This window comes from Quercus lobata, chromosome 4, assembly GCF_001633185.2.
Source record: "Quercus lobata isolate SW786 chromosome 4, ValleyOak3.0 Primary Assembly, whole genome shotgun sequence".
NCBI classification, from domain to species: Eukaryota; Viridiplantae; Streptophyta; class Magnoliopsida; order Fagales; family Fagaceae; genus Quercus; species Quercus lobata.
The window spans coordinates 88,383,873-88,399,701 of NC_044907.1; the positions used below are offsets into that span (position 1 = coordinate 88,383,873).

The 15,829-nt window shown below is 32.5% G+C and overlaps 1 protein-coding gene across 1 annotated transcript; it reads left to right on the forward strand.

The window, feature by feature from the left end:
• Positions 1 to 309: 309 nt before the first annotated feature.
• On the forward strand, positions 310 to 2,145 carry LOC115987874 (beta-amyrin 28-monooxygenase-like). Its single transcript, XM_031111481.1, has 3 exons — positions 310 to 1,304; positions 1,458 to 1,645; positions 1,738 to 2,145. Exons 1-3 carry the CDS (start codon positions 317 to 319, stop codon positions 2,041 to 2,043), a joined length of 1,482 nt encoding a protein of 493 aa, XP_030967341.1. The 5' UTR covers positions 310 to 316; the 3' UTR covers positions 2,044 to 2,145.
• Positions 2,146 to 15,829: the final 13,684 nt, after the last annotated feature.

The following is a 15,829-nucleotide window of genomic DNA, read 5'->3' on the forward strand; positions in this document are numbered from 1 at the left end:
CTTTCGATTTCTGTGAGGGGGGGGGGTGGGGGGAGCAATTTTTTTTGGACGCCAAATTCTTAAAGCTTTTAATTTTGATTAAAAAAATGCATACAATTTATTAAATATTATTGAGGTTAGGGGGGGTGGCATGGCCCCCCTTGGCAAATATATAGCTAGGTCCCAAATTTAAGCGAACTATTCTCACATGGGAAATAATTTATAGCCATTTTGCGTCTTGGCTTGTAGTTATAAGGGAAAACTAATGGTGCAATCTCAGTATAAATACACTGCCAAGGTTTGCAATCTTGTAATAGAAAACATCACCTTTTCATAGATGGTCTCACTCATTGGTATAATTTTGGGAGTTATTATGGATTTCTCCCAAATCATGCTTCACCTTGTAGTCTTTAGTATTTCATTCTCTCTCATCTTCCTCATATATAAACGAAAATCGACTCCTGCCAAGTTGCCACCAGGTAAAAAAGGATGGCCTATCATTGGGGAAACATTGGAATTTGCCGGGATAGGGCAAAAGGGAACTCCAGAGATGTTCATTAAGGACAGAATGAGAAAATACTCTCTGGATCTCTTCAAAACCTCAATGTTTGGGGAGAACATGGTTGTGTGTTGTGGTGCTTCAGGACACAAGTTTCTATTCTCAAATGAGAAAAAATGTGTCGTCACTTGGTGGCCACATTCCGTGGATCATGTTGCGCTTTCCCCTGAATCCATTGAAAACTTTGTCCCCGAAGATTCTATTAAAGTAAGGAGAGCCATAGTTCAATATCTCAAGCCAGAAGCGCTTCAATACTTCATACCTATCATGGACTCCATGACAAAGGAACACTTGGAGGCAGATTGGTCTCCTAACAAACAAGTGAAGGTTTTTCCACTCACCATGAAGTATACATTTTCTTTGGCTTGTAGGTTGTTTTTGAGTGTCACAGATCCCAACCATGTGGCAAGGCTTTCTGATATCTTTGCCCCTATCATAAATGGTTTTCTGTGTGTGCCTGTAAATATCCCAGGCACAGCATACAACCGTGCCATAAAAGCAGGCCATGTTATTCGCCAGGAGTTTTTGCAAGTCATCAAACAGAGGAAGAAGGAGCTATCAGAGAATACAGAGAAAGTTTCTCGTGACTTTTTAACTAACACGCTCCTCGCATTAAATGAGAACGGTAGATTTATCGATGATATGTTGATTGCTACCAACATTATGGCCTTAATTATTGGCGGCCATGAAACCACTACTACTACTATCACATTCGTGATGAAGTATCTGGCAGAGTATCCTCATGTTTATAGTGAGGTCTTCAAAGGTATTTCTTCTCAGCATGCTATGGGATTATGGCTTCTTTCCATTAAATGAATATTATGTAATGCTTCTTTCATTTTAAACTTAGTATGCTATATGTAGCTCTTCACACATATGACATATTTTATAAATGTGATTTTGAAATATTATTTAACAGAGCAAATGGAGATTGCAAGATCCAAAGGTCCGAATGATTTGTTGAATTGGGATGACATTAAGAAGATGAAGTACTCTTGGAATGTGGCTTGTGAGACCCTGAGACTAACACCGCCTATAGCAGGAACATTTAGAAAGGCTATAGATGACTGCACTTACGCAGGCTTTACTATTCCTAAAGGGTGGAAGGTATGTGACACTTATCATCACATTAGCCAAAATGTACATCTTCACTATGTTTTAATGGTGATTCTTAGAATTCTAAATCCATATTTTAACAGATATTATGGTCTCCATATTCCACACACAAAAACCCCGAATACTTTCCAGATCCTGGGAAATTTGATCCTTTAAGATTTGAAGGGAATGGCCCAGCACCTTATACTTTTGTGCCATTTGGAGGAGGACCACGGATCTGCCCTGGGAGGGAGTACGCTCGATTAAAAATTCTAGTGTTTATACATAATGTGGTGACAAGATTCAAGTGGGAGAAAGTAATTCCAGATGAAAAGATTAATTACAAGCCAGCACCTAATCCAGCTGAGGGTCTACCGGTTTACCTTAAGCCGCATAATCATAAATATTAAATTGCTTCAAACCTTTGGTGACACAAATTTTATATGAGAAAATGGTAAAAATCTACTACCAATTTTATAATAAAACTTTTAAAAATATGACAATAAATGTAAATTGTGTCACTTCAACAACATAATAAATAAATGTTTATATATATATATATATATATATATGAGTTTGTAAGTCTCACTACTCATGTAATAAATTTGAAATATCCTTCGTATGGTTAAGCTTACCATTTTTTTCCCTTTCTGAAGGGCATATTTATGTTTATTGATGTTTCTATAAAAATCAGAACATGGATGGACACATTTTTAGCAATACCGGAGTTTCTTGGAATAAATAAAAGTTTGATTTATCATCCAAGTCTTGTACCTTGTTGTTCATTGCATAACCAAGTGTATATTATCCACTTAAACCATTCATCCTGCTTCAGCTTAACTTCTCTCCATGTAGCAATTAACTTATATAGACAAAGACAACTAGTGAATTAATTCCCTAGGCCACCAGCCAGATATCCCATCAAATACAAAAAAACAATAGAAATCATTTTTGATAACGTTCAGGCATCATGAACATCACTAATCACTCTCCGGTGAGTAAATTTATAATGTCAGCTTAATTTTCAAATGACAAAGTTTAGCTACAAAATTGATTGTAGCCTAAAATTATAACCTTACTCAATATCTTTTTATTGGATATGAATTTTGACAAATCAACAATTGAATTACATATTCTTCTTATATCCTCCATATTTGCAAAATTTCTAGAAAATTAAAGATCAATAACTATGTCATCAATAAATCGCTTAAATTGCATGTTTTTGTAGTTTAAAATTATGCATAAAATATAAGCTTATAAATCATATAGTAAATAAAATCTGATTAACACAAAATTTGACATATGTATTAAGAGCATAAAAAACATGCAATTCAACGGTTGGATTTTCAAAATATGTGGTAATATTTATTTTATTGAGTATGACACAAAATTTGACATGTGTATTAAAATTGTAAAGAACATGCAAATTCAACGATTGGATTTTCAAAATATGAATTAATATTTATTTTATTGAGTAAGGTTAAGATACGACCAATTTTGTAACTAAATTTTGTCCATTTTGAAATTCAAACTTTAGTACCCAAAGGCTTTTGAGCCTCAAGATTCTCCTATACGAACCCCATATTGGATACAAAGGTGCCTATTCGAGAGTAAAAAATACTCTCTCTTTCTCTCACAACCACTATGTTGTAGTTTTTATAAAACTCACTCAGATGGGTTTCAATCTGTTCCTCCAACTTCATAGTTCTCTAACGAGTTCACTTGATTTGTGGTTGGTTTCATAAAAATACTCTCTCTTTCTCTCACAACCACTATGTTGTAGTTTTTATAAAACTCACTCAGATGGGTTTCAATCTGTTCCTCCAACTTCGTAGTTCTCTAACGAGTTCACTTGATTTGTGGTTGGTTTCATAGGGTTACAACTGTTAATACCATATTTTTCTACCCTTTCTTAGCACAAGTCGTAATGAGGAAATTTTATGGAAGTGAAAATATGTAGTAAATGTCTCTGATCCTAAAATTCATATTCTAAGCGGTCATAGAAAAATAAAGAATAAATTGGTCTTTTTCAATATTGAAACATTGCCGTAATAATTGTTTTATGAATGCTTAAATGTGATTGGTTGATCCATGATCATATATATTATACAAATGCGTACATAGGATTATCCTATGTTTATTTTTATTGGTCCACAAAATGATTAATAGATATTTTAATTGAAAGATATAATTAAGATCCTATTGTTTCAAAATTTTAATTATGGTAGACCTGCAAGCAATAAAAAACTCCATATCAATAATATTATATTTTTATTAATTTTAAAATTTTTGCATTTATATTATCAAATGACGCAGTTATTTAAATTAATGAATTAGGGTTTGAATGATGGAAAATTAAAACACAATCATGAGAGAGTCTGAATTTGCTAGAAAGAGTGAATTTTCTCATAAAAAATAAGTAAAATTAAGAAAAAATCAAAAAAAAAAATACAATAAGTGAGTCTCACCTAGCCAATCAACACTCTAGTAATTCCACCCAATTCTTGACCTCATAGCCTTAAAAATAAGCAAAATAAATATCTCTATAAATGCAAAAAGTATCTCAACTGAAAAGAGGTCCAAATTTTTGTTTACAGTATATTAGTGAGCCTTTAGAGCACTAGTTTACTCAGCCACATCCCTAGCCATGATTTTTATAATTTTTTCCTCTACATATATATTTTCGTCACACGCATCTTTTCACGGTACACAATCCAATGTACATTATCAGAGAAATCATCCACAGGCACAAATCCAAGTAGTTTAGGTTATTGCATCAACCATCTATCATTTATTTGAAGCAAATCAAAACATGTACAATGTACACCCTTTGTGCAATGCTATCATCAAGACCCTTCATTCTTTGATCCTGGAAAAACTTCTACCAATGATTAGGACCTTGTAAAGCTTTACCAAATTATGATCCTCTAGAGTTTTAAAGAACTTGACTGTGAAGTTTCTAAAATTCTACTCATTCTTTTGAAATGAGTTATTGTATTTTATCATGTTATCAATATTTAAATTAAATAATAAAATTATGGTACTCAACATTTTTTTAAATGTTGATGATAGGGTAAAATTCAATTTACTCATTTCACGATGGATGGAAAGAATTCTATAGTAGAGTTATCCTAAAGCCTTGAATTTCAGATACCAGATGGTTTTTAAGTGTAGGCAGAGTTTAAATTTCAGATCTCTTATTCAATAACAAAAACTTTATCAGTCGAGCTAACAAAAACCTACATAAATTTGATTAATATGAGGTTACAACAACACTATTACATTTAGTTTCACATCAATTCATAATATTTTTTGAACAAAATAGGTAAAATCTTTGGCATTTGCTTATATTTTGAGTCTCCAACTTCATATTTATGCTTATTGTTGATTAAATAAAAATAACTACTAGTCCCAAAACATGGATGTACACATATTTAGCAATACTAGAGTTTCTTGAAGTAAATAGATTTAGATTTATCGCCTAAGTCTTTTACCTTGTTGTTCATCGCATTATCAATACCAAGTGCATATTTTGGCCAAATTTGTGAAGAACAAACACACATTGATTTTGACTCAAACACTACCGATGTGGTACTTCGTATCCACATCTATCACTACAAGAGTTAGGCACTTCTGTAGTGCTTTTTGAGGTTATATAATTGCTTTAAAGGCTTTACAGTTTACATAGTTTTCCCCTTCCCCTGTAGTGTTAGAATCATAGTTTCTCAACCAAAAAAAAACATTGATTTATGGAAAATTTACTACACAATTTTGCTTTTAGTATGGAAAATTTACTACACAATTCATAATAGTAGCTTTTTTTTCCTTTTTTTCCTTTTTTTTTAATCTCAATGAATGATAGTAACTTTGTCACTCAGTGGCAAAGACATAAATTTTTTTCAAAGGTCCAATATAATTATATCAATAAATTTTTATAATTCACAAAATAGCACACACAAATATGAATTCTATTTCTTAAACACATCTTTAATAGGATTTATTATATATATTATTTTTGCATATACAAAAATTAATTTATCAAGAAAATTTATATACTTCAAGACAAGTATTTCATTCATTAAGTCATTTGTAATTATCCTTTAAATTGTATTAATTACAATTAATATTATTCAAATATTTTAAATCAAGGTTTTTCATTAAATACATTAAAGATTACACAGTACTTGATCAATAATGGTACCGAGCTTGTTGTTCATCAAAATTTGGAAAAAAAAAAAAAAAAAAAGATTTGTTGAAATTGACTCGAGTACCACACTTACGTTAGAATATACTTCTTACAGCATGTAGGAAGCTATAGTAAAAGAGGCCATTGGACTCAACCCAGTAAAAGATTCAACTGGAACATTCAACTTGTGCTATTATTTATGCTATATATTGTCTAGCTAAAAAAATAAAACTTGTGTTATGGTACACAGCCTGAAATTATTGTCCCGCAATAACAATCCATGTTACTTTCATAGTCAAAAAGATTTTGTGTTCTCATAAATAAAGAAAAACCTATAGAATTTGTATTGCCACAGTAATGATAATTGCCTTAGCGATTTGTCATCGTTGAAAACTTGGCTCAGATGAATTTCCAAGTTCCAAGTAGTCTGTGCCAAACAATAAGAGTGCCTGTATGATACCAAGTATTATGATTTTGTTTTCAATACAGAAATAAAATTTAATTAGTAAACTTTTTTAGATGCCCTCTACCTTATGAGTTCTTTAAATTTTTTTATCCAATGGGCCAAGCGAGGAAAGGTATAAGATTGATAAAGGTAATTGAAAAAAAAAAATTTACGAAGATTGACAATTTTTTTTTTTTTAAAAGGGAGCAAAAAGTGGTTGTTTGTATGGAGAAGAGCTAGATAGCATGCTGGGAGGGGTTGTTGTGTGTTGATTTGTGGGGATGCCCCCCATGCTTAACCATTCAATTTGAGATGTATGGGCTACCCATCCATTGTGGGTGGGGGTGCCCTTTAACCCAAGGGCAAGGGGCATACTGAATATTGAATCCACATATAGTGGACAAATCAACATATTAATACCACATCTCATCTAGGCAATCCAAACATACATTCAACCACTTTAATGCCCCAACTTGGTTACAAGCTTACGTTACTAAGCTCGGCACTAAGTTAGGTTATTGTAACACTTTATAAATAAAATAATTTATTTGTATTTTATCAATGTGGGATATTGACAATTGTGGTGTTATTTATTTCGAGTGTTATGGATTTACAATGCCTTTTTTCCCCCCTCTATTTTCTCTAACAGGTTGTTGCTTAGGTTTTTTTTTTTTGTTCACATTTGTTTGTAATTTTGTGAAGCCCAATGATCCAAATGGACTTCACTACTTCTGAAAATCATATCCCATGAGATTCTCCTCTTTCTAGTACCCCTTTTCCCTCTTTCACTTCCTATATATTTGTGTGCGTGTAGTATAAGATTTTTTTTTTTTTTTTTTTTTTTTTGAGAATTGTTATGTATAAGATAATTTAATGGTAGTGAAGAAGAATTTCAAATAGGCAATGAAGTTTTTGGAGTCCAATTAAGTGGAAGCTTTAAATTTTGAAGTGTCCCATATGATAAAAATTATTTTCTTTTTCTTTGTCCTACATAACAAAACAGAGTACTAGTAGAGGTTGGCCATTTGGGTTTTATGCTAAAATTCAATATTTGCTTCTATGCTGATGGATTTCTTTGTGAAACTATACTTAAAAAAATCTGGGTTTTGTTGTAAATTTGATACCTTTTCATTAAACTGAAGCTTAATTGCTTTAAACTTGTAGGTTAATTTCTATAAACTTAATTTGTTATTTGCAGGTATGTATGTGATTAGATTAGATTCGATTTAATTTAATCCAAATGTAATTGTGTAAGTATGAAGTAACTATTCTAATTTTTGCTTCTTCCCCATCTACAGTACATGTGCTAAGTCTAGGCGAAGAATTTGATGAATCAGTTCACTCTAGTTCTTCTGATTTCTTCGAATGTATGTATATAGGTATATATGTATGTTTTGAATATTTGTAATGTCAATGCTGTGATGTAGGAATGGAGGATGTTCTGATGAGATATGTCTTTGGGAAGAAGAAGACAACATAATTTGCTTACTTGTAAGCACTTAAATACCGGATTCCGTGAAATATTGATTTTTTATATCGTTCTTTATTTGGTTTGCTATTTTGATTCTTTACAAATATTTTAATCTTTGCTAGTTTGGATTAGAAGGCAACAGTAAAATTCGCCTCACAACGTCTTTTGGCATTATATAGTGGGAACAATAGAAGAAAACAAAGTAAAATATGAAAACGCACTCTAAAGCAGAGAATAAGTTCCTAGATCAATATATAAGAATTTTTCTGTGAGTGAAATTGAAGCACCTGATGCAAGTTTTAGTTTTTGGGGTTTTGTGTACTTGCATGTGCACGTGTGGATAAAGTTTTTACAAATCTTTGTTTGATATGAGCACAAATTGGAACACTAGGCATGTTGGATTACTCACTATAATTTTCTTATCTTTTTGATCAATCCGCAATTGATTTAAGGTCCCAAGAAGTCTTTTATTGACACTTCAATGGCATACGCAATGATAACATGCTTGCCATACATATTTCATGCTTACTGCACTTCCTATCTTGCAAGTGATCTGTTCATCCTTAAACAGAATGAATTGCACCAGATCATGCTGCCATTTATGATTAACTGCTCCTTTCTAGGAAATTGTATCACAATCTAAGATTTGGTGGTGATCTTTAAAAGACCTTTTTATACATTGGTGCAGATGATTGCCAAACTCTTTCATAATTAACCATAAACACACACACACACTCATCTTGGTACTTAAGTTCATGAGCTGAATGCTACTTTTGCTTGGTGGGTCAACGAAATGAGTTTGTTTTATGGACCTTGTTTAATGCTATATTGGAATGACCTTCTACAGTCTCCTGTTAAGGCATTTTTTTGTCCAATTCCATCAATAGATTGAGACATTTACGTTCCTGCCTATTATTTCAGGCATCAAATAGTTGTATTGACTATTTTTACCAGGGTTAGGAAACATGTTGTCCAGAAAGGGATACAGTGATTGATGCCACTTGTGGCACTGGTTATGACACTTTAGTAATGGTCAATATGCTTGCTGATGAATTAGCCAGGGTTGTTTTTATGCAATGGATATTCAGAATGATGCTTTAGAGAATACTTCTTTGCTAGAAGAGTTGCTTGATCCAAACGAGGTGCCCTTTTCTCAAAGTTCCATTTATTTTTTTAACTATATCTGCTAAGGAAAGCAGAAAACTATGCAGTTGTTACTTTTGGGATGTCACCTACTAATTTTGATTAATGAAGCTTCCAAAGTAATCCATTTTCACTTTTAACATATATGTATCCTTAGTTCTGAATTGAATTCCTTTTAGTTTTCTTTTTCTTTTTTTTTTTAATTCCAGGTCCGGAAGGTACAAAACACAGGAAGTCTTTGGCTAATACGGCTATTGCAAAAGATTTGGTCCAACCAGAGACAATGTATGGGAGACTTGATGCACATCTTGATCTTGAGGTAATTCCCTGCGAAATGAGGCCAGGAACAGCTTGGACTATGAGCTTGATTCCTTGCAGGCTTAAGTGTTGGATGTCTGCAAACGGTGCCCTGCTATACCAATGGAATTCCTTGTTTTGCTTCCACCTCTGTTCTCTTCCTTCACTGATTAGTGAGGATGATAATGCTTGTGAACCCCCAACTGTGTAGCTTTCATGACTGCATTTTGTATGTCAATCTGCTTGGCTATAAATGTGGACCAGGTTTTAGTGGTGTCATAGGCCTGCACCCTTATGTGTTGGTGGGCCTATTTGGTTTTTCCCCTTGTCCTGTTACATATGCTATTTGGTTCCTGCATATCAAATTTTTTGAGGTTAGTTAGGCTTCAATTGGGCTTGGCTATTTCCCTTCATGGATTAGTTGGAATTGGTGGAGCCAGAGGGTCCACAGAGTTGTAAAGACCAGTTGCATGAAGTGCATCTTGTCCTCAATCATTATCTGCTTGGACAGAATGCAATTTTGCAGCCATTGTTTTAGAGGTTGTTGCTGAAACTCAGAAGCATTTATGGATAATTCTGATCTTAGCCATACTGCCTTAGCAAAGTTGCAGTACAGAAAGAAATGTGATATAATTTCCTCCCCCTCATGGCAAAAAGGACTAAGGCTTGGGATCTGTAGTCCTCTTTGACAGAGAATTGTTCTAATTGGGAAAGCATCATGGAAAATGTTCCACATAAAGGTTTGGATTTTCTAGGGAAATTTAACCTTCCAAATTTGGTTCCATGTCTCCTTGGAGACGATTTGGGCTGCAATGCCTTCATTGTATCACTCAGTGGCAAAGGAATAAATTTTTTTCAGAGATCCAATATAATTATATCAATAAATTTTTTAGTTCACAAAATAGCACACACATATATGAATTCTATGTCTAAAACATATCTTAAATATGATTTATTATATATATTATTTTTGCGTATACAAAAATTAATTCATCAAGGAAATTTATATACTTCAAGACAAGTATTTCATTCATAATTAAGTCATTTGTAATTATCCTTTAAATTGTATTGATCATAATTAATATTATTTAAATACATTAAAGATTACACAGTACTAGATCAATAATGTTGCTCACCAAAACTTGGAAAAAAAAAAAAAAAAAAAAAGGATTTGTTGAAATTGACTCGAGTACCAACTTACGTCAGAATATACGTCTTACAGCATGTAGGAAGCTATAGTAAAATAGGCCATCGGACTTTTTTTTTTTTTTTTTTTTTTGAGAAAGAGTTCAGGGACTTTTATTAAGGTAGGCTCCTTAAATCAGCCTGAAATACCGGTTCAACATCTGGTGAAACATCCTCCATCCAAACTAAAAAATGGGGCGAAAGAATTGCTCTTCTTGCTAATGAATGAGCAACTGAATTACAATTCCTACGTACATGCGAGAAACTTATATCTTGAAACATTGAACTTGTGCTATTGTTTAGCTAAAAAAGGATTTGTTATGATACACAGCCTGAATTTACTGTCCCGCAATAATATTCCATGTTACTTTCATTGTCAACAAGATTTTGTGTTCCCATAAATAAACAAAAACCTCTGGAATCTGTATTACCAGAGAAATGATAATTGCCAATCGTTGGAAACTTGGCTTAGATGAACTTCCAAGTAAACATGTAGTCTATGCCAAAATATATAAGAGTGCCTGTATGGTACCAACTACCAAGTATTATGATTTTTTTTTATCAATACAGAAATAAAACTTAATTAGTTAAGTTTTATAGATGCCCTACCTTATGAGTTCTTTAAGGAAAGGTATAAGATTGATAAAGGTAATTGAAAAATAAATATTACCATGATTGACAATATTTATTTTAAAATAAAGGAGTAAAAAGTGGTTGTTTGTATGGAGAAGAACTAGATAGCATGCTGGGAGGGGTTGTTGTGTGTTGATTTGTGGGGATACCCCAATCCTTAACCATTCAATTTGAGATGTGTTAGCTACCCATCCATTGTGGGTGGGGGTGCCCTTTAACCCAAGGGCAAGGGGCATGCTAAATATTGACTCCACATAATGGACAAATCAACATATTAACACCACATCCCACCTAAGCAATCCTAACATATATCCAACCACTTTAATGCCCCAACTTGGTTATAAGCTTACATTACTAAGCTCGGCACTAAGTTAGGTTATCGCAAAAATTTATAAATAAAATAATTTATTTGTATTTTATCGATGTGGGATATTGGGGATTGTGGTGTTATTTATTTCAAGTGTTATGGATTTACAACGCTTTTTTTTCCCTTATATTTTCTCAAATAGATTGTCGCTTAGATTTTTTTTTTTTTTGGTTCACAATTGTTTGTAATTTCATGAAGCCGTCAAATGGAGTTCACTACTTCTGAAAATCATATCCCACGAGATTCTCCTCTTTCTGGTACCCATTTTCCCTCTTTCACTTCCTATGTATTTGTGTGCATGTTTATGTTTAAGTTTTTTATTTTTTTATTTTTTGAGAATTGTTATATATAAGATAATTTAATGGTAGTGAAGAAGAATTTCAAATAGGCAATGAAGTTTTTGGAGTCTAATTAAGTGGAATCGTTAATTTTTGAAGTTTCCCATATGATAAAAATTACTCTATATTCATATTCTTTGTCCTACCTAACAAAACAGAGTATCAGTAGTGGTTGGCCATTTGGGTTTTATACTAAAAATTCAATTTTTGCTTCATGAAAACTAAACATAGAAAAATCTGGGTTTTTGTTGTAAATTTGATAACTCTTCGTAAAATGAAGCTTAATTGCTTTAAACTTGAAGGTTAATTTCTTTAATCTTAATTTGGTATTTGACACTACATCTCATGGGTCTGTTTTTAGAGTAGTCATTAGGAGCGGAATTGTGGTTTCTCTCAACAATCCCCCATGATGATGGTCCCACAACTCAAATTTATGATGTTGGCTCTAATATCGTTTATTGGACCGTGAACCATGTCACTCTGCCTCAAAACCAATTAGTGATAAAAAAAGACACTCTTAGGTCTTTTATGGCATTTAACATCTCACCTTGCAAACCCATTTTTAAAGTGGTCATAGGGAGTTAAATTGTAGTGGCCCCTACAATTATGAATATTTGTAATGTGAATGCTGTGATGGAGGAATGGAGGATGTTCTGGCGAGCTATGTGTTTGGGAAGAAGAAGACAACAGAAGTTGCTCACTTGTAAGTACTTAAAGACTGGAATCCTTGAAATATTGATTTTATATAGTTGCATATTTGATTCTTTACAAAGATTTTAAACCTTGTTAATTCAAATTAAGATAGATTAGAAGGAAACAGAAAAATTCACTTCACCACCTCTTTTGGCTGAGTGCAAAACTATTAAATTGATAAATATATTATTAGCATTATAGTGGGAACTACAGGATTAAACAAAGTGAAATATATAAGTGCACTCTAAATACAGCAAAGAATAAGTTCTTACAAAAATAGATTGCAATTTTGCATAAGAATCTCTTTTCTGTATGAACTTGAAGCACCTAATGTGAGTTTTAGTTTTTGGGGTTGTGTGTGCTTACATGTGCATGTGTGGATAATTTTTTTATGAATCTTTGTTTGATATAAGCATAAGTTGGAACATTATGCAAGTTGGATCACTCTCTACAATTTTCTTATCTTTTTTATCAATCTAACAATTGACAGATCCACTTTTAAGGTCCCAGGATATCTTTTATTGACACTTCAATGGCATTCTCAATGATGAGGTGTTTGCCATACATATTCCTTGCTTACTTTACTTCTTATCTTGCAAGTGATCTGCTTATCCTTAAAATGAGAATGAATTGCACCAGATCATGCTGTTGTTTATTATTAATTGCTCCTTCCTAAGAAATAGTACTGCATTCTAAATTTGGTGGTGAACTATAAAATGCCATTTTATACACTGGTGTAGACGATTGTCGATCTCTTTTGCAATTAACCATAAACACACACACCTTTTTTGTTGGGAAATTTAGATCCCGATTGATAGAATTAACAAGTTTTAAACCCAAGTTGTTAATTAGATTTATTATGAATAAAAATTTAAAAAAAAAAACAAACATCAATATCATGTCAAAATAATGCAGCGGAAAAAATAAATAAGACAAGATATGATGACCCAAGAAAACCAATAAAACAAACTAGTTTCACAGTAAAAAAAACCTGGAGGGAAACCTTCCCGAAAAGCAATTCACTATAGTAAAGAGAAGTTTCAGATCTAGTACAAAACTTTTGTTCCTAGACTCTACAATCTGCGTAGATGAACTTACAACAGAAACCTTCTACCGCTTCAGAACCTTTGAACTCTTTAATATATGAATGCCACCCTTTTTGCACAGATCCCAGTACGTGACTAACCAAAGATGCACGGCTCCCAATACATGACTAACACACCAACTTGAAGAAGATTGTTGGTTGCAAAGTTATTCATTTTATCAACAATGAAGATCAAGAAGCACTTGGTTACAAAACCCTAAGGCGTAAAGACGCAATAACTTCTTTTAGAGCGAATAAGGCTTTGGTCACCTTTTGCATGTGTTCTCTTTGTATTCTCTTATGTAACGACCTTTAAAATAAGCTTTATATATTTCTAGGGTTGTGAGAAAAGAAACCCTACACATACATGTTAGTATGGGCCGAAAATCAAATCTAAAAAATTTTGATTTCGTAATTCTCGATAGATAATATCTATCAAGCAGCTGTCGAGACTTCGATAGATAGTATCTGTCGAGTAGCTATGTAGATTCATTAGACCTCGATAGACATGGATGGAGCCATTCATGGACTAGGGGGGGCAATGTCCCCCCCCCCCCCCCAAATTTTTTTTTAAATAATATAATTATATAACTATATATTTAGGTACTAATTTTAACAATTTCGTTCAATAAAATTACACTTTGTCCCCTTTATTGATCATTATAAGAGAAATGTTACAACTACAAACTTTTTTACAATATTTTTACAGACCATTGAGATAGCAAATTCTTACTGGTTTACATCTGGGTCCAACACTTACATCACTTTTTTACTTACTAATAACCACTAATCACAACAACAATTTGTAAAAAAAAAAAAAAAAAAAAAAAAAAAAAAAAAAAAAAAAAAAAAAAATTGTAGATCTAGTATTTTCCTCCTTTTAAAGTCCATAAAAAAATTTATAGATCTAAATTTTTTATTAAAAAAATATAAAAGCCCAAAATATTAGGCCAACAACAAAAATTACTGATAGGCAATAGCAAAGCTAAAAAAATTTGAGACTAATCAACTAATTTTACCAAAAATGAACAACTTAGCCTTTTAAAAAACTTTAAACAAAATAATTTTGTCCTTACCAACAAAAGACATGCTCTACACACACATAAATATAATAATAATAAAAGAAAACCTTCGTCAGCTAAGCAGTAGAGCTGAAAACCGAAACCACCACATGCAGCTAACAATAAAACCGTCCCCTCTATTCCAAGTTTTGGCTCCGTCCCTGTCGATAGATACTATCTGTCGAGCAGTTGTCGAGACCTTGATAGATAGCTATCTGTCAGGAATCTATCCAGTTTTAATGAACAGTCCTTCTTCACTTGTGTCTTGGATAGATTTGCTTGACTTCAATACTAGACTTGAACCCTTGTTCTTTGAAGTATTAAACACATCCTAGATCTACCCAATTACAAGTAAAGTACGTTTTATCAAAGGATTAGCCAATTCTATCTTTGATATATGTTCCTAACATAATTTACATATGTCCTAACACTTTTTGATACTTAAGTTTATGAGCTGTTTGCTACTTGTACTTGGTGGGTCAACGAAATGAGCTTGTTATGGACCTTGTATGATGCTTTATAGTAATGCACTTCTAGAGGTTCCTGATGAGCCATTTTCAAATTGGGATGGAACAATTAAAAAACCCAATTGATATTCTGACTTCAAGCAATATTTTGTCTATACCAATAGCAGTATTAGATATTGTCCATTTTGTCCTATGCCCTCTCTAGATTGAGACAATTACATTCATACCTTTTCATATTATTTCTGACAATTGTAACCAAGCATCAAATATTTGCTATTGCCAATTTTTATCCAAAAAAGGGATGCAACTATTGATGCCACTTGTGGCAATGTTTATGATACTTTAGCAATGGTTAAAATTGTAGCTGGTGAATCAACCAGGGTTTGTGTTTATGCTAGAGAATACTTCTTTGCTCTAAGAGAAGCTCAATCTAAACAAGTTTCCCTTATCTCACTTTTCCATTTTTTTTTTTTTTTTCACTTTGTCTTCTAAGGAAAGCAGAAAAATTAATCCATTTTTAGTTTTAGCATATATGGATCTTCAGTTATAATTTGAATTCCTTTTTCTTTTTTTTATTCTAGGTCAGGATGGTACAATTCCAAGGAACTCTTTAGCTATTATGGCTACTAGCCGCGAACACACGCGTTGCGCGTGATAATTATTTTTATGGTTGTTTTATTAAAAAAAAATTACAAATTAAACTAATTTAATAATGAGTAATGTATTTTGTAATTATATTTTTATTTGTTATAGGAACAATCATAAATGTAATATAGGAACAATCCAAAACACCAAAAAAACGAAAACTAAAAAAAATTAATAAAAC

Excerpts from the sequence above, each read along its gene's own strand:
- LOC115987874 (XM_031111481.1), top strand. The coding sequence starts at position 317 with ATGGTCTCACTCATTGGTATAATTTTGGGAGTTATTATGGATTTCTCC. Across the intron at positions 1,305-1,457 it reads TTATAGTGAGGTCTTCAAAG|AGCAAATGGAGATTGCAAGA; the intron begins GTATTTCTTCTC and ends ATTATTTAACAG. Across the intron at positions 1,646-1,737 it reads CTATTCCTAAAGGGTGGAAG|ATATTATGGTCTCCATATTC; the intron begins GTATGTGACACT and ends ATATTTTAACAG.